Source organism: Dromiciops gliroides, chromosome 3 (genome assembly GCF_019393635.1).
Source record: "Dromiciops gliroides isolate mDroGli1 chromosome 3, mDroGli1.pri, whole genome shotgun sequence".
NCBI lineage: Eukaryota > Metazoa > Chordata > Mammalia > Microbiotheria > Microbiotheriidae > Dromiciops > Dromiciops gliroides.
In genome coordinates, this window is record NC_057863.1 from 95,519,982 (window position 1) to 95,543,242 (window position 23,261).

The 23,261-nt window shown below is 41.4% G+C and overlaps 1 protein-coding gene across 1 annotated transcript; it reads right to left on the reverse strand.

Annotated features, from left to right (window-relative positions):
- Positions 1–3,548: 3,548 nt before the first annotated feature.
- Positions 3,549–22,194, reverse strand: RGCC (regulator of cell cycle). The gene is made up of 5 exons (XM_043991138.1): positions 21,895–22,194; positions 20,910–21,098; positions 9,292–9,399; positions 6,167–6,229; positions 3,549–3,944 (listed from the first exon to the last, which is right to left on the reverse strand). Exons 1-5 carry the CDS (start codon positions 21,953–21,955, stop codon positions 3,937–3,939), a joined length of 429 nt encoding a protein of 142 aa, XP_043847073.1. The 5' UTR covers positions 21,956–22,194; the 3' UTR covers positions 3,549–3,936.
- Positions 22,195–23,261: the final 1,067 nt, after the last annotated feature.

Below are 23,261 nucleotides of genomic sequence, written 5' to 3' on the forward strand. Positions count from 1 at the left end.
CTAATCATTTTGCTTGTTTCTGACTAAAGGTCTAGATTTTTTTTTTAATTTTTTAAAAAAATAAAGGTCTGGATTGCAGTGAATCTGGAGGAGGTCAAGCCCATTTCTAGGCCATTCCTGCATCCAACACACTTACTAAAACCTTGTTGCTAGATTTCTCACTTGATTGTATGACTCCTAGTTTAATGCAAATAGTTTGTCAGGGAATCATGAACTAGGACATGATGGAGGAAGGTGATAATGTAGAGAAATCTGGAAAGACTTGTATGAACTGAGGCAGTGCAAAGTAAGAGGAGCCAGAACAATTTACTCAATAACAATCACATAAGCAACTTTGAAAGACTTTAGAACTCTAGTCAGTCCAGTGACCATTCATAGCTTCAGTCTTTCAGACTAAGGACAAAGCATGCTACCCACCTCTTGGCAACATGGTGATAGAGTACAAGATATATTTTCAGCTATGGCAAAGTGGTGAATTGTTTTGCTTTACATTTTCATTGCAATAGAGGGCTTCTTTTGAGGTTTGGGGAATAGGTGTGTGGTGATAAAGATGCAGAAAAAAAGAAAAAAGAAAGAAAAGATCATCAATGAAGACTTTTTTCTTGAATAACAGAACATGGGAGGCAGGTAGGTGGCAGGAGGCAGCTAGGTGGCACAGTGGATAAAGTACTGGCCCTGGATTCAGGAGGGCCTGAGTTCAAAATCGGCCTCAGACACTTGACACTTAGTAGCTGTATGATCCTGAGCAAGTCACTTAACCCCCGTTGCCCTACAAAAAACAAAAACAAAAACAAATAGAACATAGCACAATGAAATTCAGGAGGGGAAATACAAACAACAGGTATTTACTTATCATGCACATTTAATATGTTGGGGATTTTTTAAGAATAAACTGTAACAGAAATTCTATTTTATGTATAATACTTTTTTGTTCTTTTATATACTGAAATGTTCATATTTGCTGATATTTAGGTTTATAATAAATATTGCTAATGCAGCAATGCAGAGTACTGAATTGCCAATATCCTTCCTATATTGACAACTAGTGTATATCCCCAGGAGGGTAACCAGAATGGTGAGAGTACTCAAGCCATAGGAAGATCAATGGAAGGAGCTCTGCATGTTAGGGTGGAGAAGACACAGGAAAGCCCATGATAGCTGTCTTCAAACATTTGAAAAGTTGTCATTTGGAAGAGAGGTTAGACTTTTTCTATTCTGTCCCAGAGAGCAAAACTTGTACCAATAGGTAAAATGGGTAAAATTTACAAAGAAGCTGATTTCAACTCAATCAATGTTTATTTGTTCTTTCTTTTTTTTTTTTTGCAGGCAATAGGGGCTAAGTGACTTGCCCAGGGTCACACAGCTAGTAAGTGTCAAGTGTCTGAGGCCAGATTTGAACTCAGGTCCTCCTGAATCCAGGGCTGGTACTTTATCCACTGTGCCACCTAGCTGCCTCCCAATCAATGTTTATTTGAATGAAGAAAAATTTCCTAAATCCAACCACTAACCAACTTGCCAGTCACAGTGCAGGCAAGTCAGCCCATGTAAAGCAACAGGACAGCAGCTCCATGAGTCAGGAAAATTAAACCACCAACTTGACCACCATCTTCCTCAAACTCTGGTGGAGATACCCAAAGACCCTGAATCTAAGAGCCTTGGAAATATCAGTGTCCCCCAAACCACCAAACCTTCTTCCATCCCAGAAGTTCCTGTGTAGAAGGGGACAGCCATGCCCACTGACTGACAACCAATGGCTACACGCAGGACAAGCAATCCAGCCTTGCTGAAACACCAAGTCACCACAAAGGGGGGAAGACAGGAAGTAGCATGCAGCAAATGGGTGAAACCACCACCACAACCTTGACCACTATTTCTCCTCAGACTGAAGGCAACAACTCAGTACCCTGAACTTAAGAGCCTTGGGAATTGCAATGCCTGATACCATCACTCTAGGAAGCAACCCCAGTGGAAAGGCAACTTCTGCTTCTGTTGAAGACCTAGAAAAGTTCTTGGCACCAAAGTCCTTGGCCAAATGTTTCAACATCAAAAACTGATTTGATTTTTAGCAGTGGAAGTAGCATCAAAGAAAAGATGTTACCATTTGCTTTACTGTTGTACTCCAATGGGACATTTCCATCTTTCTGGTGGCCAAAACCTTCCACATATATTGTCTGCCCCATTAGAATGTGAGCTTCTTAAAAGCAGAGACTGTTTCACTTTTCTCTGTGTTCCCAGTTTCGCAGATCCTAAGCACTGAATAAATGCTTCATTCATTCATTCATTTAACAGTTAGAATGATATGAAATGTAACCTGCTGCAGAGGAGAACTGGAAGTTCTCTGCCACCCCCAGCAGTCTTCCAGGCCATTTTTCAGGAATGTTAAAAATGGAATGTGTGGTAGGACTAGGTAACCTCTAAAGCCTCTTCCAACCTGCCTTTGGACAAATTACGTCACCTCTGTGCATCTCAGATTCCTCATCTAGAAAATGGGCATAATAAAACTTACACTTCTTATCTCATCTGATCATTGACTAGATCAAATGAAATAATGCATAAAAATCCCTATTAAAGTATCTATTACAGTAATTATAGTACCAGAGCTAAAATGTATGTTTACTTCCTTACCCAGACATGCTGAAACATCATCATTTTAGCTGCCCCCGACTTCCCAACACCTGGGGTTTGTGTACAGCTGGCTTACTGGGGAACTTTGACTTGGACCCTCCAATGTTCTAAGCAGGAAACTGCCTGTAAGTGAGCAACTGAGATTTCTCTTTATTCAGGAAGTCCATTTATTCAGGTGGGATTTTCATAGGATAATCTCTAGCTATTGAAGGTGCCAGGAAAGGAAAGAAAACAGGTCAGAAATCTAATCTCCAACAAAATCACACTACTCAAAGGTCAAATTTCATCTTATACACATGGTTAGTTGTTTACCTAAAATACCAAATGAACATCCAATTGTCTAAAATATTTGGCAATGCCATTTTATTTCCATTAGAAAAGGATTAAGGAGAGCGTGATCATTTGTCTTTAAATATTTTCAGGGAGTCTGTCATGTAGAAGACTCAGACTTTCTCTTTGGCCAGAGGATTGAACTAAAACCAATAAAAAGTTATAGGAAAGCAGATTTTGGTTCAACAAATGTTTCTTTGTTGAATAACAAGTAACTTCCCAACAATTAAAGCTACTAAAAAAATGGAATAGGGTCCTTTTTAAAATGGGGAAGTTAAATAAATAATTAAATAAATGAATGAATGAGTGAGTGAGTGAGTGAGTGAGTGAGTGAGTGAGTGAGTGAATGAATGAATAAATAAACAAATAACTAAAATAGGGAAGTTGCCTTAAAGCAGAAGCTGGCAAGATACATGTCAGTGAGGCTGTTGGTACTTGAAATTCCTGCTTTAGGTAGTGGGTTAGACAGCATAACATCTAAGGCCCCTTCCAAATCTTTTCCCACCTAAGATTCTTGGCCCTTAATGATGAAAGAAATGTAGGTGGGATGTGGGAGAGGGGGGAAGAGAGAAGAAATTTTGACAAAATCTGGCTCCAGTTCAAATTTTATTTGCATACAAAAATATATTATAAAGGGATAAAAGCATCATTACTGTTTCCAACTATATATAATTACAAATATATTCATAAACACATTTTAAATTACATATGAGTATGTTTTAAGGAAAAATATAATATTAGCGCAAGTCATTTGCTCTCATCTGCTGCACAGGTTAATAAAGTCAATTTTAACACCTAAGAATCCAGCAAAGATGATCCCTAAAGTTGTATTTCAAATAACAGGATCTCAGATGACATTATAAGATACACTGATCATAGCCAACTATGGCAGCAATTTCTAACAGTTAGCTTCCTTGGGTCTTCACAGCTTTCTGAAGCTTCTCCCATTGAAAGAACAGATACCCACATCTTCTTCTCTTTTCACATGCCTATAAATATGAAATAAATAAGAGTCTCTATTCATAAGGCTGCACAAATCCTGTATTTAACTGAGCTGTACTTCATAGACATGAATCAAAGGACCAACTTCAATGACAGTCTTCCCACTAATTTCTGTCTGTTTTAACTGCCAGAATTGGGCAGAATTTCACAACTTAAATAAAGCAGGCAAGTTCGTAGCAAGGCCTTATGTTAAACTATGGGGAAATTATAAGTAATCTCTGTCAAAACAGGTTTATATTGTCTGAAGTAGGAGGATACTGTATTTAAAAGGGGCAATAAAAATCTTCAAATAGGATTTCATATGGTGCCAGGCTTCTCTCCTCCACTTTCAATCCCATCTGAGACTGTAGCTATACACTGCCAAAAATAATCACATACCTTTAGACCCTCATCTAGTTACTGTCATCCAGATGTTTGGCAAGATGTATACCTAGTTTTAGAGCAAGACACCCCATTTGTATAAATCAAGGTACTTGCTGGGAATTGAGGCATTGAGTCAAAATTCAACTACCATTTGCTAGTAGTAGCTGAACCAGTGGAGTCCCTGGGAGGAAAGAGACTTAGGCAACAATAGCTCATGGTGTAGCCCTTCTTTTCTAGAGTTCAGAAAAAGAAACCAAAGTTAGACTAGGAAGTGGAGAATTCAAAGAATAAAATCCTCAACACTGTCAAGAAGCCATCCTGGCTGATGTATATCCTGAGGGAATTTACAAGTACCCATCCTCCCTGGTCTCTTGACTCACTTCTCCCTACTTACTCCCTCTGGAATATGATCTAATTGATTTGTCCTTGTTCCACATAGGTGAACCTCCTCAACCCTCCCCAAGGGAATTTATCTTAACAGTGTGCTGCAGGGATCACTTTGTAAATTTGCCAGATGAGTTTTATTAAGGCCTCCAGTCTCAAATTCCATTTGGCCTCGATGTTAAATGTGTTATGGATGGATGGATGGATGGATGGATGGATGGATGGATGGATGGATGGATGGATGGATGGCACATTGTTGTCCCACATTCTTAAACGAAAATAAAAAAGACAAGCTATATCTGTAGGAAAACAGTGTGGTGGGGGCCCTAGATTATGTCTCTGAGTATGCTGATAGGGTAACTTTAGAGTTAGTTTCCAAGTGGGAAGCCACAGATAGAATAATTTATATTATTCAGTACTTGGCTTGGGTCTTTCTTAGTGTGGTATGTAAATGTGTCCTTTGATAAGTTTTTTAAATATTTTTTTAAAAAACAAGTTTAATGATCAAAAGATTCAAACCATTCCCAAATCTCCATGAATATGGCTCAGTTTAATTCATTCCAAAAGAAGTTATCCATCAGGCTTTGGAAAATACTATTCTAGGGGACAGCTAGGTAGTGCAGTAGATAAAGCACCAGTCCTGGATTCAGGAGGACCTGAGTTCAAATCCAACCTCAGACACTTGACACTTACTAGCTGTGTGACCCTGGGCTAGTCACTTAACCTTCATTGCCCCGAAAGAAAGAAAGAAAGAAAGAGAGAGAGAGAGAGAAAGAAAGAGAGAAAGAAAGAAAGAAAGAGAGAGAGAGAGAGAGAGAAAGAAAGAAAGAAAGAAAGAAAGAAAGAAAGAAAGAAAGAAAGAAAGAAAGAAAGAAAGAAAGAAAGAAAGAAAGAAAGAAGGAAGGAAGGAAAGAACCTAATTTATATCAATCCCCATCCCAAAAGACTTGACAATTTCCAAGTTAATGGTTTCAGAGCTAGGAACATTTAAAATAAAGAACAGAAAGACAAATTGAACTGCCCCCACCCCATTCAAGTTCCCATGACCACACTACTGCTTTCTTTAAAATCCTCCAAAGAGGGTTAGTTCACACATCTCTTCATGGTCTTATTACTCTTTGGAGACCACTCTTTTATTAAAACCTCTGCTGATGGCAGAATGTTTGTGGTGGTGTTTGTGGTGGCTCATTTTCTTCCATATTAAAGGCTCTTCTTTCTAATAGAAACATATTATCTAATGGTCAGTGGGGTTATTTCAAGGTTACCAGTGAACATAATGGTCCAGCCTTGCTCTAAACTGATGTTTTCTTTTGTGCAATCCATCAATTAGCGTTTATTAAGCACCTTCTATGTGTCAAGCATTATGCACAAACCAAACTAACAGCTTCTCTGTTCACAGTGTGGAGGGAGTTCTCTGGGGGCTTGTTAGCTATTTGTTTTGGATCATCAGAAATATACATACTTTCTAATGTCCTGTCCAGATCAGCAATGAAGTCCTCTAGTTCTTTGGTGTCTCCAAGTTTGGCTGTAAAACAGGGGATATATGAAAGTTAGTTTTTACACATGAATGACACAAAGAGACACATGGTGCCCTAGTTCAGGATCATTCCACCTCTTACATTCTTTCATTCATACAATAATACTCAACAACTATTATGCTGCTGCCAATTGCTTGGTGCCCAAGAAGACATTTCTGCCTTCAAGGTGCTTACAATCCAATGGTTTTTCCAGATGGGGGACTACACCTGTGATTTCACTGATATAGAGAACTCCTGGAGAAAGGAAATTCTGCTCCAGGTTGGCACCTTCTCTGTGACTTGGACTCTTAGAAGGCTGTGTCAATAAACTGATTTTTACCATTTCCTCTGGGCACCAGCTCCAAGAATCAGGCATAATAACACTTCTGAAGTTTGAGCTAAATATTTTCTCCCTTCATAGTATAGTAGAGAAAGAGTTTTCCTTCACTATCTTTGTGGAGATTGAATTAAAATCCTCTCTCTCATTTTAAAATTGGAGTTATTGAACCTCCAGATCTTGGCACACAGTTTATTTAGCCTTCAGTACAAAGACAAATTGTGTTTTACTAACGATGATCTTGGGTAAGTCACTGAACCCACCTGAGCCTCAGTTCCCTCCTTTGTAAATTGAGGAGCTTGGACTAGAGGCCGTCTGAAGACCCTTCCAGAGTTAGATTTAGGACTTTATGACCATTAAGGAGACTCTGCTGGTAGTCCAGGCAAATGAAAAATGAGGGCATGAATTAAGGTGGCGGGGCACTGAAAAGAGAAAGGAGGGAACAAACATAGAGGAAGAATCAACAAGGACAGATAGGTGGCCCAGTGGGTAGCGTGCTGGGCCTGGATTCAAGAAGATCTAAGTTCAAATTCAGCCTCAGATACTTACTAATTATGTGACCCTGGGCAAGTCACTTAAGCCTAATTGCCTCAGAAAAAAAAATCAACAGGACTTGTTGACTGAATATGGGAGGTGAGGGAATTATAAAACCTAAGAGCTGGATGGGACCTTAGAAATAATTTAGGGGCCAGATAGGTGGCACAGCGGATAAAGCACCAGCCCTGGATTCAGGAGGATCTGAGTTCAAATCCAGCCTCAGACACTTGACACTTACTAGCTGTGTGACCCTGGGCAAGTCACTTTAACCCTCATTGCTGCACAAAAAAACAAAACAAAACAAACAAAAAAGAAAGAAAAAGAAATAATTTAGTCTGGTTCTCTCATTTTACAAAGGAGGAAAGTGATGCCCAGAGAAGCAAGGTAGGAGGATAAGGCAGATCATAAAAATGTCTAAGGACTTCTCCTTGGAGATTCTGAGATTTTTTTTCCCATATGGGTAACTGGGAGGGGAGTGCAATTAGTGGGCAGGGTGGGAAATAATAATGTCATTTCAGAAACAGAAAAATCACAATTAGGAGCTAGCTTGGGTTTGGATTTTATTTGGAAGAAAGCTAGGAATATGGAACAAGAAGTAGAAACTAGGATCAGTTTGCTTTTAGATATGTTCACTTTGAGGTGCCAACAACACCCCAGCCTCAATAATCTAACCAAGTTTCCTTTCTTGAACTAGCTTCCTACAAGAGGTGTGAACAAGGCAAGCTTAGAACCAACAGCCTGAGAAAAACTGACAACTTTTTTTAAATTGTCCATTTATTTTGCCGGTGACGTCTATGACCTGATATTTTTAGTAACAAATAACTCCTTGCTACATTGCTTTTTAGCCCTCACGGTCCGTTTACCAAGAGGTGTTCATTCTCTGAGCCGGCACCCCTGCAGGATCAGGTAGCAACTTCAGGCAAGACTGTGCCATCTTGAGACCACTAAATAGGCTAGGCTCATCAGAGGATGTGGGGTGGATAGCTGCACCAACTCCCAAGAAGTTTCTAATGTTACAAGACCTGTGGTGGGGGTGGAGGTGGGGGTAGGGGTGGGTGTGGAAATGGAATAGCTCTCTCTTAGGAAAAGCTCTGTTTTAATATTAGGGAGTGGTAAAATCCAAAGATTTTATAACTCCCTCCCTCCCCCCCCCCGCTTTTTTGGGCTACATTCTATTCGGGTAATATTTTTTGGGCTACATTCTATCTGGGTAATATTTCTTCTGAAAAACAAACACATCGTTTTGCTGTCAGAAAGGCAACTGTCCAGTGTCACCTGATGTTCTGCTATCCAGCAAAGGCATTTGAGGTTGAGAACATTTAAGGTCAGTTTCCTTCCCTCCCACCTAAGTCAATCCACTAACCCCAAAGAACTAGGAGGTTTCACATGAGTTTTAAAGCAGCGTGTCTCTCTCTCTCTCTCTCTCTCTCTCTCTCTCTCTCTCTCTCTCTCTCACACACACACACACACACACACACACACACACACACACACACACACACACACACACACACGGTCCTCTGCTAGGACTGGGGCACCTGAGTTCAAATCCCATCTCTGCTACTTGCTCCCTATGTGACTGGGCTCTTTGGGCTTGTTTTCTTCTGTAAATGAGGGGTTTGGATCACCTAAGACTCTCAAATCATCTAAGATCTTTTGCACTCCAAATTTTGGGATCTTTTGTTCTCAAAACAGGAAATAGAAAAGCTTCTAGCTTGACTTAACTTCACGGCATCTCACTGCACATCATGAAAATCCTATTTAATTAATTGTCGAGTTGGTTCAATTACTGAGAATGTGGGTGAAATAATTGATGCAGTTACAAAACCCCACCTTCCATAAATTCCAACAGAAGGGTTTTACATTCTGGAACCAACCAGTCTGGGAAGAGTCTGCCAGTCAGTGCTGTTTGGCACAGATTCTGCCTATAACCAGATTACAATCTGTGCCAAGGACAAGAACAAAGAAGCATCTGGAACCACTTGCAGATGTGTTCACCCCACGAAGTTCTGCAAGTGTTAGAAATCAGAAGTCTTGCCCATCAACTCAGATTCCACAGAGGTCAAAAAAGCACAGACCCTTTGGTGCTTCATGTCATGCTGGACAGAGATCGCCCCAGAGTCTGGGACTGTTGAAGAGAGGGGATGGGAAGGGGAATGAAGAGTGGAAAGACCATGTGCCCACTGTTAAATTTACCTTTACGAGGAACGACAAGGGGAGAGGACAAAGATGGCGCCGAGACTGTTGGAGAATTCAGCTTTTCATCGCTGCAGCTGAAACTGTGTCTATAAGGAGAATCTGCACCTTTAAGGAAAAGAGCACATAAGGCAATTAGAATGAAGGTATACTAATAACAGATAGTCATAAGTACAGTCTCTAAAAGAAATGAGGTCCTAAGCGTGCATGGGAAAAGATATCTGCATTTCCAGGTGTAGGCATGCATCTATGTGGATGTGTGTATATACATATACATATATGTATATTTACACACATACACATATATATACTCACACACATATACAAACACATCTGATAGCTAATAATAACTCACAATGATTAATGTTTTAGGCTTTACAAGGCACTTTCTATGTTATCTCATTAGATACTTACCAACTCTGGGAATTAGGTAATCCAGGCATTATAATTCCCATTTTACAGATGAAGAAAATGAGGCACAAAAAGTCTAAATTACTTCCCCAAGGTCATAAAGCTAGTAAGTAACTGGGTGTTTATATGTACATAAACCCAGTTCTTTATATGTATATACATATATATGCATGTAACCAATATATTTCTGTATAAATATAGTCATATCTACATGTACTATAAGGTCTGAAAAGCAATGTAGTGAGTAGTGATTTATTACTAACAGTATTAAATAACATAAAATAAATGAACAATTCTTTAAAAAGTTGACAGTCATTTGGGGCAGCTAGGTGGCGCAGTGGATAGAGCACCGGCCCTGGATTCAGGAGGACCTGAGTTCAGACACTTAACACTTACTAGCTGTGTGACCCTGGGCAAGTCACTTAATCCCAATTGCCTCACCAAAAAACAAAACAAAACAAACAAACAAAAAATAGTTGACAGCCTTCTCAGGACCAAAGGAGAGCAAGAACTAGGTAGGTAGGTAGGCAGATAGATGATAGATAGATAGATAGATAGATAGATAGATAGATAGATAGATAGATAGATAGATAGACAGACACATACATACATACATACATGATACCCAGATACCTAGACAGAGACATAAACATATATATGTGTGTCGACGGAAACTGTACATACATGTTTCTTTTTAAATATATATAAAATATTTCTATGCCTTTTATTTCATATCTATGTTTATATATTAATATTTATGTATATATAAGCATATATCACTTCATCAATTCTTTATTGAGTGCCTACTATGTGCCAGATTCTGTGACTGCAAATGCAAAAAGAATCAGTCTCTGACCCCAATGAGCTTATACACTATATGTAATAGAGGATATGAACAATATTCACATATTAGCACATGAAATGATAATTAGAGAATTATACTGTATAATGATTGCTATGAATTGGCTCATTTCTACAGCCCTCTAAGGTCTGCAAAGTGTTTTCTACCCAGCACCCCTGTGACATAGGTGTTATCATGAAAACTCCCATATCCACTAATCAAGAAGGGGATGATGAATGAGTTGCCTCCATTCCAATAATATGCAGGACTCCATGGGTATAGTGGGGATCTCGGTGTCTGTCACATGCAGTCAAGCCAATAATAGCTTTGGTTGTTTCAGGTTGTGGGGGGGGTTGGGTGAGGCTGCATTGCTCTACACAGGGATATACTTTAATGAAGAGGGACATTGTTTCTAGCCCCTCCTGTGTCAGATGATCTGAGGTCACCTAAGAACATAAGTAAGTACAAGGAAGCCTGGTCTTGTGACTCCTTTCTCAAAGATACTTCCAGGGAGCAGCTAAGTGGTACAGTGGATAAAGCACTGGTCCTGGATTCAGGAGGACCTGAGTTCAAATCCAGCCTCAGACACTTGACATTTACTAGCTGTGTGACCCTGGGCAAGTCACTTAACCCCCATTGCCCTGCAAAAAAAACCACACACACACACACACACACACACACACACACAAAGAGTATTTCCAAAGGTCCTTCAACAAGCCTTTACCTGGGTAGCTGCACCCTAAAACTGTTGCTCTTCCTAGATTTATCCTCTCTTAGAGTTTGGTGAACCAAAGAGGAGCCAGAAAGCCCTGGAAGAAAGGTTCTAAGTCCTATAACTATAGATTTTAGAAATAACCATTTAGCCCCTACCCCACCTACAACAATGCTTATTGTCTCCATTTCTTCCTTTACTCTTACACTAGAATGTAAAGAAAGGTAGGAGCCATATGGGAAACATCAGAGATACCAAGACAATAGAGTTAATGGAAAGCATTGGAAAATCAGCTTGTTTAGTTCTTGGAGAAGAAATGAGAAATAGCATCTTCATCCTTTCTTGAAGAGGTAGGAGACTATGGGTGTGAACCACTGCATATTACTGTCACACTTGGCTGATATGTTAGCTAGTTTTCCTGGAACATTTTTTCCCCTTCTGTTTTTCGTTACAGTGATATCTCTTTAGGTAGGAGAGGAAGAAAGAATATATTTAGAAATGAAGGTAATATAAAAACAAAAGAAAAATCAATAATTTTTAGAGAGAGGGATTCTAGTCTCAGGCTTTGCCTCTAAAGCATGTAACCCATCAGGGCTATTTCCTCATCTATAGGAATATGCAATTAGACAAAGCAAGTCACTTAATTTCTCAGATTCAGTTTCCTTATCTGTAAAATGGGGGTATTGTTATGAATATCAAATGATATGGCATGTTTAAGGCACTTTACAAACTTTACAAACTCTATATAAATGCTATTAAGTCTCTTCCTGCTCTAATATTCCCTACTATTAATTAAGGCATGCCCCTCCCATGATTAAGGAGAAAAGATACCAATCACTTCTTTATGTAAGCAGAAGTCATGTTCATTTCTAAAGTTCCATGAAAAGCATGTTAAATTAGACCAAAAAAAGAATCGATAATCAGTGTAATTTGGGGTAAGGGACAGAATATAGACTAAACTTAGACTTAAGACTATTTGTTTTGTATTTCTACTTTCCTATCCCTCTAATCAACATCACCTTGTAATTTCCAAACAATAAAAGTTCTAACTAGAGATACAGAAGCTTCTTCCATTTACTAGTCTGGGAGATAAATAAAGGAAACAGTTAAAAGGGGAGGTTAATGTTCATTTGGGGGCAAAGACAGTATTTGAAAACAATGTGAATATTTGACTAAAGTCTAGAACCCCCTTTTACTTTGCTTCTGGGAGAACTTTAACACAAACTTATGGCCTCAAGTATATTTTTATAGCCAGGTTATACACCAGGAAACATTTGTGATGGAAAACACAGGCAGATTCAACTATGGCAGTATAAAGCACAATATTAGCTCATAGTCCTTTGAATGAAAACCCATGTGGCCAAAACCCAGACACTCCAACGAACCAGCACTCAGCAGCTGCCAGACACCCCTGCTCCTACAGACTCCACAGGAAACTGATGCTGTCCTGACCTTCCCAAACTGATCTTACAAAGGAAATTCGGAAATGGCATTTCAATCCAAGGCCCCAAGCATGTGAAATTATGCCCGGTAACATAATTTCAAAGCACCTATTTAAAGAAATGTGACCTTTCTGTGAAAGCTTTAAACCAGGACTCTATATGTAATCAAACAGACTTCCATCAGTTTATATGTTTTAGACCTCTAATCCCAGGGACCCATATTTATGTCTATTTACAGCTGCCAAACTCCATAAAACATGAGCTTTTATGGTTAGTAGATTAGACTAATAGAATACCAGACTTGGAGGGAATGGGTACTAGTCTCATCTTGTGCCGCATGACCTTGGGCGACTCCCTTCATTTCTTTGTGCCTCAGTTTCTATATATGTGAAATGAAAGCATACTACCTGCCCTTTCCTGCCTGTCTTTGAGCTGTTATAATGTTATATGAATTCTTTGGAGGAAAGAGCTTCTTAAAAGTTATGTAATGCACACACATGTATCTCACAAATATTATATAATTATTTTAATTGGGCAGACACAGCTATTTTTACCAAGCAGTTTGAATCAACTCTTTTGCCTCAGTCATTTCAGAACTTAGAAAGTCTTTTTGTTGACTTCTACCTGAACACACAAGTATAATATACTTTTAACAAGACCTAAAGGAAAGTTTAATACTTGAGGATCTAAATAAACCCATGTTTACCACCCTTTAACTTCATCCACCAAACCAACACATTCCTGCCCAGCTCATTCCAATATCATGAATGGGGTCCACGGTACCACTCTAAAGCAGTGGCCATCAGGGTAGAGTCTGCAGGTGTTAAACCAAGTTACTTAGAAGAGAATCACTCACATACCCCCACCAGTAACCCATCCAGAGGTTTGCTCAAATCCCCCTTAACATTCCTGTGTACCCCTATCTAGGGAGAAAAATGTTTTTTAACTATAGCAATAATTTAACTGGAGCAATAGAAGGGCCAAGCACGGATCTTAAGGAGCCCCCCAAAAAATGATTGGCCTGTTATAATCTCTGGATTCGATACTGATTTGATCCAAGTTTCTAGCTCATTGGAAAGAGGAACACAAAGAAAGAATATCTCCCAGGGAAGGATACAAAAGCTGGTGGCCCAAAAGAGACAGCTAGCACAGCTGAGAACTTCACCATAGACTTCCTTCTCTTCCTCAGAAGATCTTCTAAGCAGTGACCTAAAACTGATCAGAACATTAAAACTGTCTCGAAGGCAAAATTGTAAATAAGAGAAATTTCACAGGATCACAAATTTGCAGTTGGGAGAAACCTTAGAGATTATCTAGTTCTACATGCCTCATTTTACAGATGAGGAAACTGAGGCCCTATGGTTAAGTGACTTCCCCAAGGTAACACTGGGCAAAGCCAGGATTAGAACTTGGGTCCTCCAACTCTAACACTTTCTTTCCATTGCACCACTGTTAGTAAGCAGCAGAGCCAAGATTTGAACCCAAGTCCCCTCACTCAAAAGAGGAACCTCTTTCTCTTCTTTAGCTATTCTTTGAGCTCAAAGCTCCTTCTCCTGGTTCCCCATTATCCTCACCCCCTAAGCTTCAGACCTTACCTGCTTCCCGCCCCCATCAAAGAACTTATCTATTTTATATCCTTCACCCCTTTTCCCTCAGGTCCCTGTTTTCTGCTAGGCAACAGTTAACTAATATAATAAAATAACAGTAATGTGTTCATGGATGTTGTTGTAGTCATGGGGCCCAATCCCAGGTAAAGGACATCATGGACATAATGAACCTTATGATTCTAATAGTAGACATCTCAAAGCCTTTGGACCACAGGTGAGAGAGGGATTTCTGAGTTTCTGAACCAGCTACTCTCACTACCCCCAAAGGCATGGCTACCTTCCAAAGATATCTGTCCTAATTAGACATTTTTTTTGGTAAACCAATTTCTTTTCTCTAGTTGGAAGTCTCAAACTAAGTGCAAATGATTTCATTCTTTAAATTATAAATAAATGAATAGAAAGGGGAATTTTTTTTTCAGGGCAATTGGGGTTAAGTGACTTGCCCAGGGTCACACAACTACTAAGTGTTAAGTGTCCGAGGCCAAATTTGAACTCAAGTCCTCCTGAATCCAGGACTGGTGCTCTATCCACTGTGCCACCTAGCTGCCCCCAAGGGGAAAAAAATTTTTAAATTAAAATACCATAAAGAAGTATTAAATACCTGTACACTACTAGAGTTTGAGGAAGTCAGTTGGCTAGAGAAGCCAAAATAAGCGGCTTGTTAAACAGGGAGGTATGTTGTTTAGCTAGGAGAGAAGGGAAGGGTAATTCAGGGTTAGCACTAACATTTGCTATTTCAGAACAGAATGAAGCCACAAAACATAAAACTTGTCCAAAACTCCTACAAACATAGAACAGCCACCCCACAAGTTTCAGGAAAGTAAACTATAGTAATTAACTGAGAAGAAAACCTTAAACCTGTTTGCCTTTTGTCATAGGGAATGGAAGGGGGTGGGATCATCTTCCTTGGTATCTATGTTCCAGTGGTCCAAAAAAGTTAAGGGAAGAAAAGCACTCCAGAGAAAAATTTGACCAACAATGCCATCAGCTTCTCTTCTGAGACAGCTCATGTCCTGCCACAGCATCTGAACACAACAAACCTCCCACTCAGATTGCTTAATAATATGACCTGTACATCATGGAATTGGCATAAGTATCCCAAGCCACCCAGCACACTGTTTACTTTGCCAGTGTCCAGACACAAGACTCAGCCTTCAGCCTGGTCTTAAAGCCAGGTCATTGGCACGTGCATGCTAACGTGGGTGATGCCAACACCCACAGTACCTAAAATAAAGGTGTCCTACCAGGTAAGAAGCAAAAGTAGACTTTCAAAGGTCCTTCAAATTCCCTTCCAGCCCCCAGGTTAAACAAGATAAATTGAGTGAGCCTTTCCAGCAGTTCCTCATTCCTTAAAAGCTTCCTACAATCTTCCTCAGATTCTGGTCATTTAAATGCTATTTTAATTTTATTGTCACTAAAAGGCCTGATATTATCTGCTAAAACTCAGGACAGCAGAGGTTTGTGGGAAAGACTAGGAAGGGGATTAATTCAACTCCAATCAATTTGGCAATTTGGTGGAGAAGGAACCAAGAAAACAGCACTCTGAAGGTACTTGTCATGAGTTATTTTAATGTTTAGTCCTTAGGACACCACCTTAGAAGCTGGAACAGGAAAAGCAAGGGCTCATTGAAATGTTACCTTCTAGTCACCCCACCCTTCCATCCAGTGTACATTACTGGTCTGCAACTCTAGGGCTCAGAAGGAATGTCTGCTATGCTTATTCTCTCCTTAGGATGAAAAACACCCTTGATAGAGTTTCTTCTTTTCTGGAGGCTCAGATAATGGCACCATTTTGATCTCTCCCAGAAAGTTGGGTTGGAGGCATGGAGGAGGTGGAGATGTACGGAAGAAATGGAAGAAAACCACAATGGTATTAAATTTACAACTGGATACATGTTTTCATATGTGAGAGATCAATTACTACAACCAACATTTTTTATCATGATGATGAAATGTGACTAGACAGAGATTCAGATCTTATTGATAAAACTGATAGCCTTATTAGCTGTGTGACCATAAGGGAGTCACTACAACCTCTAGGAGTCTCAGATTCTTCACCTGTAAAGATGGAGGCAATTATAACTGTGGTCCCTACCTCATGGTACTGTTGTAAGGTTCAAGTGAAAGGATATAAATAAAGCATTTTGCATACCTTAAAGCACTGCCAATTATTATTATTAAGTGATAGAAACAAACATTTCAGGAGGATGCCAAAGTACTTTTCAAATATGAACTTTTCAATCCAAGTAATCATGTTCCAGTCTTACATATGGAGAAACCAAGTCATCCCAATACCTCAGTGATTTGCCTGAGGTCCCTGTGTAAGTCAGGGGGAGTACCAAGAGGTCCTGACATGATCTCATGTCTATAGCCATGATTCACCACCTTTTAAAAATAACCAAAATTGCCAGTCAGGCATCTTGACTAATATCTTAAATGAAAATTCAGTTCATTTCAGGAGATCTGGGTTCCGTTCCCAGGCTTGCCACTCATTCATTGCTAAGCAATCTTAGATCTTAAATCAGACAGCATTTCAATCGCTACCACCTTATTTTTTTCCCCCATCTGGTAAATGGATTGTATGTGGCTATTAAAGCTTAAAAGCTAGGGCAGCTAGATGGCGCAGTGGATAGAGCACCGGCCCTGGAGTCAGGAGTACCTGAGTTCAAATCCGGCCTCAGACACTTAACACTTACTAGCTGTGTGACCCTGGGCAAGTCACTTAACCCCAATTGCCTCACTAAAAAAAAAAAAAAAAAAAAAAGCTTAAAAGCTGCACTAAAACTTTTTGGACAACCTGTATAATGGGTCTGCTGACCTCTCTCTCCCTCTCCTCAAATGGTATAGCTATTAACAAATATGACTAAAGTTATAGCACTAAAAGCCAACTAGTTAATATGACAAGTGCTCCATGCAGCTAATTCCTGGCAGCAACTGAGATGCAGGTTAAAATACAGCTCCTTAAAAAGATGATGATTTATGTGACAGGCTAACCACCCCTATATTCTAACCTAGTCTTGTGTTGATAATGGACTCAAATAGCCACCAGAGAGTTATATATGTAAGGGGTATTTTGTCTATAATCTGTAATCCATTCTTCCTTTTTATTTTCTTAACTACCAAACTAATGGTTAGTTTCATTAACACAAAAAGCAAAAAAATAAAATAAAATAAAAGGCATTCTGGGTAAAACACAAACACATTCACACACTGGAAATACCTCCCCCAATGCTGGTCAAGGATGTTTTCCAGTGCCTTCTTCCTGTGTCCACAAAAGAAACAAGAAAGGATTCTGGATCTGAGATCCCACCCAATAGAAGTCCTGATAGTCTATGAATGGGCAATCTTATACTCTATTCAAGAGGAGTGTGGTCACTGCCTGAACAAGAGCTGTTTCTTTGCAATGAAATAGCACTGGACAAACTGTCCTCATTTTCTTGCCTTGGTAGGAGAGGATGTGTATTTCACGTCTCACTTTCTATCTCATACCATAGCTGATGCTGACATATTCAAGTGTGGCCCCAGAAATAGAGACAAATTTCAAGGAATGTAAGATTTTCTTTTGATATCAATTTAGAAGAGAAGCCCGGGGCTGAGGGAGGCTCTCTCATTCAATTCAGCAAGAGCTCCAGGCTATTAGCAACAGAATAAAAAAAAAAAGTTCAGGAAAAAAAAAACAACTATTTCACTCCCTTGACTCTTACAAGCTGTAATTCATTTGAAACCTCCCTGTAAAGTAAGAATTATCCTTATTTTCCAAATGATGTGTCTCGGCTGTGGCTGCCAAAGGAAGAAAGCTAGAAGTCAAGTGCCTGACTCAAATCCTGGGTTAGGGCACTGAGTGCCCTTTATCTGCATTTAAAAAAAAAACAAACCAGTTTATGTTCGAATTTGGTGACTGAATTTTTCCCTCCTAGGAAAGGGAGAAAATAGCTCCCGATTTCCCTAGGTACAATCACAAAGAGTTTCCTCATCTGCCAAATGAAAGGGTTGAGTTAGATGATCTCTTGAGATCCTTTTAGCTCTGAAACCATTTCTCTGACTATAAAGTTTCACTGAGTTCACTTCAAGAGTAGAGAATAAATAGCGGGATGGTAGCATCGGCAACATACAGTTGTGGGAAAAGGACAGGATGAAGATGTCGGAAGGACTGGAATTGGGCTCCTATTCTGACATTCACTAGCTGCTTCGGTTCTGAACCTGTTTCCTCATGTGCAAAATTGGGGTAATAGTATCTGTCCCCTATGTCACAGAGCTATTTTGAAAATCAAATAAGTGTATATAAAATAGTATTTTGAAACTCTAAGGCACAAATATTATCATGAGTATTTAAATTACATGCAGGTACAAAAACAAGGATTTCTTTCATGGTTTCCCTTCCCTTCCCCTGCCCTAAATAAACTACCATCTTATTCTAATTGTTTTTGTGTGCAAGAGGGTGTAATTCTTTTTTTGTTGTTGTTGGGTTTTGTTTTGTTTTTTTTAGTGAGGCAATTGGGATTAAGTGACTTGCCCAGGGTCACACAGCTAGTAAGTGTTAAGTGTCTGAGGCTGGATTTGAACTCAGGTACTCCTGACTCCAGGGCTGGTGCTCTATCCACTGCACCATCTAGCTGCCCCTGAGGGTGTAATTCTTTAAAGAGGAATTCCTAAGGACCCCAAACCCCTATCCCTATCCCAAACCCCCTACCCCATTTTCCCCATGACACCTGGTTACTTTTGTTAATGATTAAAGAACTAATAATCATAATAGACTTAAAAGTTTTGAATTCCTAGGAAACCTATATAACTATCTAATTCTTACAGACAACTAATTCCCATGAGGCTGTCCTTACCCCTTCTCCCTCAGTTTCCTCATCTGTAAAATGGGGCCTCAACTGTGAGGTCCTTTCCAGCTGTAAACCTCTGATCTATGCTCCCTAGGAGTACTAGCCCAGCAGTACAAAACAGGCATATCAGCTGGTAAGTGACTAGGCAAACCAAAGCTTCTAAATCCAGCATGTTGAAGTAGCTGAGGAAGAGAAGAAAAATAGAATTCAGCAAGCCATGTGCCTTTGGAGAGTCACTTTTCTGTCTGTTCATGGCATGACTGGCTTTCTTGATATTTTTCACCATCTTAGGTTATGCCAAGTTGGCATAATTCAGTAAACACAAGGAGAGGTGCCCATCCCTAGGAGATGTGATCAGGTTTTCATAGAGTGGAGAGCCATAAAAGTCCTTTATACATAGAAGAAAAAAAAAAGAGAGAGATACTGGACAACTAGGTGGTGCAGTGGATAGAGCACCAACCCTGAAATCAGGACGACCCAAGTTCAAATGTGGCCTTAGACACTTGACACTTATTAGCTGTGTGACCCTGGGCAAGTCACTTAACCCCCATTTCCCTGCTGAAAGAAAGAAGGAAGGAAGGAAGGAAGGAATGGAGGAAGGAAGAAAGAAAGATACAAGGGAAGGGGAAAAGGAATAAGCATTTATATAGTAGTACCTACTATGTACCAGGCTAAGCGCTTTACCTCACAACAACCCTCAGAGGCAGGTGCTATTATCATCTCAATTTTTACAGCTGAAGAAACTGAAACAAACAGAGGTTAAGTGACTTGCCCAGGGCCCAGAGAACAGTACAGAAACCTCAAGCTTAGGGTTCTGACCTTTAAAAAAAAAAGTGCAAAAGGTTATTTTGAGAATCCCCAGGGTGTCATTTTTAGAAATTAGTTCTTAGCCCCATAGGTGTTTCTATACTCTAGATCTTGTCTTACCTCTCTCATCCCCTCATTGTTGGTCATTTCCTGCAGAGCCCTTGAATGAAGTCTTTTATTGTGCTCCTTTTCATTAAAAGTTCAGAATCTGGTGGCAGCTAGGTGGTGCAGTGGATAGAGTACTGGCCTTGGATTCAGGAGGACCTAAGTTCAAATCCAGCCTCAGACACTTGACACTTACTAGCTGTGTGACCCTGGGCAAGTCACTTAACCCCAATTGCCTCACCAAAAAAAAAAGTTCAGATTCTGATCCTAAAATATGTTCCCAAATAAGCCATGGGTTTACTGTGTAACTTGGAAGAAAAACTGTCACCTTTCAGTGTCCCTAGATGCTAAAGATCGCAGACCTGAGTTCACATAGTTCTTTTACCCCAGTGAACACTCACAAGACTCATCTCCTTGCTCTCACAAGGACCCTGGAAGGAACAGGTATTCCTGTTCTAGCTGAAATCCAGCGGTGAGGGAGAAGAGGTCTTGAATACAATCCCACCTCGCTCTGTATGAGCCAGACATACCCTTCTCTCCTGCCAACAAATAGCTTTTATCTCTCACCCCCACCTCTCCTTGTCTGCAGTTATTACCCTCAGAGAATACACAAAAGCTTCTCAGGTAGGGAATTCTTGCTTGGCCTCGGAAGGCGGGCGGACAGCAGGGGCTGTCCCAAACCGAAGATGAAACGAGAGCACTACCAGCCACAGAGGAAGAGGAGGAGGACAAGAAGAGGGGAACGGAGAAGGGGATCGAGAGGAAAGGGAAGGGGAAGATGAGTAAGGAGGGGGAGGAAAGGGGAAGGGAAGAGGAGGGAGAAGGGAGGGGGAGGAGAGGAGGGGGGAGAAGAAGCCCACTCACTCTCTGAATCGCTGAAACCGCTGCTGCTGTCACTGACGCTGGCGCTGCTCCTGCGCTTCATCCTCTTCAGGTGCTCCTCATACTCAAAGTGGCGCTCGTGGAAGGGGGACGAGAAATCGGCCATGACCTCATCAAACTCACACAGGACATCAGACAGGTCTGCAACCACCACTGAGTCCAGGGAAGGAACTACAGAGGACGAAGAGGCCGGTCAGAGAATGTGAGCTGGGAGGGGGAGACGTAGCCAAGAGCAGGAGGAGGTGGGGGCGGGGGGGGGCGGCAAGCCCTTCCCAGACAAGCCCCACACCTCCTCGACCAGTCCAACATCAATCAGCCTCTTCCCTCCAGGATTCCAAAGCTAGGGGCCCCGAGGGTCGCGTGCAAACCAATGCAGCCGGGAGAAGACGGGTGTGAGACCTCATCTCAGTCTCTGCCATTTTAACGAGTAAGGATGGAACGGAATATAGAGGCAGAAAGGAGAGAGATTCAGATGTTTGAGGCGTATTTTTTTAAAAGCCTCCCTCCAACCCAAGGCAAACAAACTTCAGGGTCAGACTCGCTCCCAGGCAGAGAAGGCGTCGGGTCACTGTACCAGATGGCAGAGTAAGGGAGGGCAGAAGCAGTCAGAAGGGAGAAAACAGAGAATCGAGAAAGATGGGGAGACAAGCAGACTTTCCCCTTTTCTTTTCTTTTTTTTAAGGAGTTCATAAAGAGGATTTTTTTCTTCTATTGGGAATTTAGGAGGGAGTTCAAGGTTGATACCCTTTTCCCCATGACCTTTCTCCTCCCTTCCCAAATCGGACCCCACCTGATGGTCCAGGACTAGCTGATAAGATGATGGTGAAGCCTGGATTAAAGGAGCCAGGGAGATTAGGCTCCATTCCAGGTCAAGGCTGCGGTCCGACCCCCGGATTGGCCCCGGCCCCAGCGCCCTCCGGGGGCTGGTCAGCTCCTCGGAGTTCGCTGCCCTGAGGGCTGCACTCACCTGCCCCAGCAGTGGTCTCCGCCGCGCCCCCGGCGCTGCGCTGTACTGTGGGGGACTTCATGGGACCGAGCTCCGGATCTCTCCGCGAGTGAGGCTCAGATAATCCTGTTCCCAAACCTTTAGCTCCGCCGCCGTCACCCACGTCCCCTGCGTCTGCGGGACTCTGGACTCGAAAGCACGAGTGAGCTAACAAGTGAGAGAGCGGCTCCCAGTGCAGTGCGCTCCCAGCGCTCCTCTGCAGTCCGAGGCGGCCTCAGGCTGTTATAGCCTCGGTTCACCGGGACAGGGAGGCGGGGCCGGAGGAGAGGCCTGTGGGAGGAGACGTGCCGAGTGGGGGAAAGCCGCCCAGCGGAGGAGACAGCCAAGAACTGGTCAGGGACTGGCACCTCACAGAGCCAGGCTGAGGGTGGAGGACGATGTACACTGATACTGCCCAGGAGTACCCAGGAGGTCCCCTGGTCCAACCTCTGTGTGTGTGTGTGTGTGTGTGTGTGTGTGTGTGTGTGTGTGTGTGTGTGTATGAATGAATCGATGAAATGAATTATTATTAAGGTGCTTATTACATGTTAGGTGGCAGAGTGTCCGGACTAGAGTCAGGAAGATTTCCTCTTCCTGAGTTCAAATCCTGTCGACACTTACTAACTGTGTGACCTACAGCAAGTCACTTAACCCTGTTTGCCTCAGCTCTTCATCTGTCAAATGAGTTGGAGAACTGGGAAGCTACTCCAGTATCCTTGCCAAGAAAACCCTAAATGGGGTCTCGAAGACGACTGAAAAAACGATTCAACAACTTAATACACGCTATGTACGCTGCTAAGCACGGGGCATTCAAATACAAGCCAACAACATGGTTCCTACCCTGAAAATCTTACAGTAGTAAAATACTAGAGAAAGCTAGGGGAATGTGTGCAGAAAGGAGTGTTTTAGAATAGTCAGGGAGAATGGAGTTTGGAGTAAATAGGGAAATTGATTTAGATGTCCTTGTCAAGAATGACAGTGGGGGGGGGGGTCAGCTAAGTGGCTCAGTGGACACAGCACTGGCCCTGGATTCAGGAGGACCTGAGTTCAAATCCAACCTCAGACACTTGATACCTACTAGCTGTGTGTGACCCTGAAGCAAGTCACTTAACCCTCATTACCCCACAAAAAAACAACAACAAAAAGAATAGCAGTACCTCTGTTCTCAGAAATTCCCAATCAGCAGCTTCTAAATATTCCACTTCGGGGGCAGCTAGGTGGCACAGTGGATAGAGCACTGGCTCTGGATTCAGGAGGATCTGAGTTCAAATCCGACCTCAGACACTTGACACTTACAAGCTGTGTGACCCTGGGCAAGTCACTTAACCCTCATTGCCCCATCAATGAAT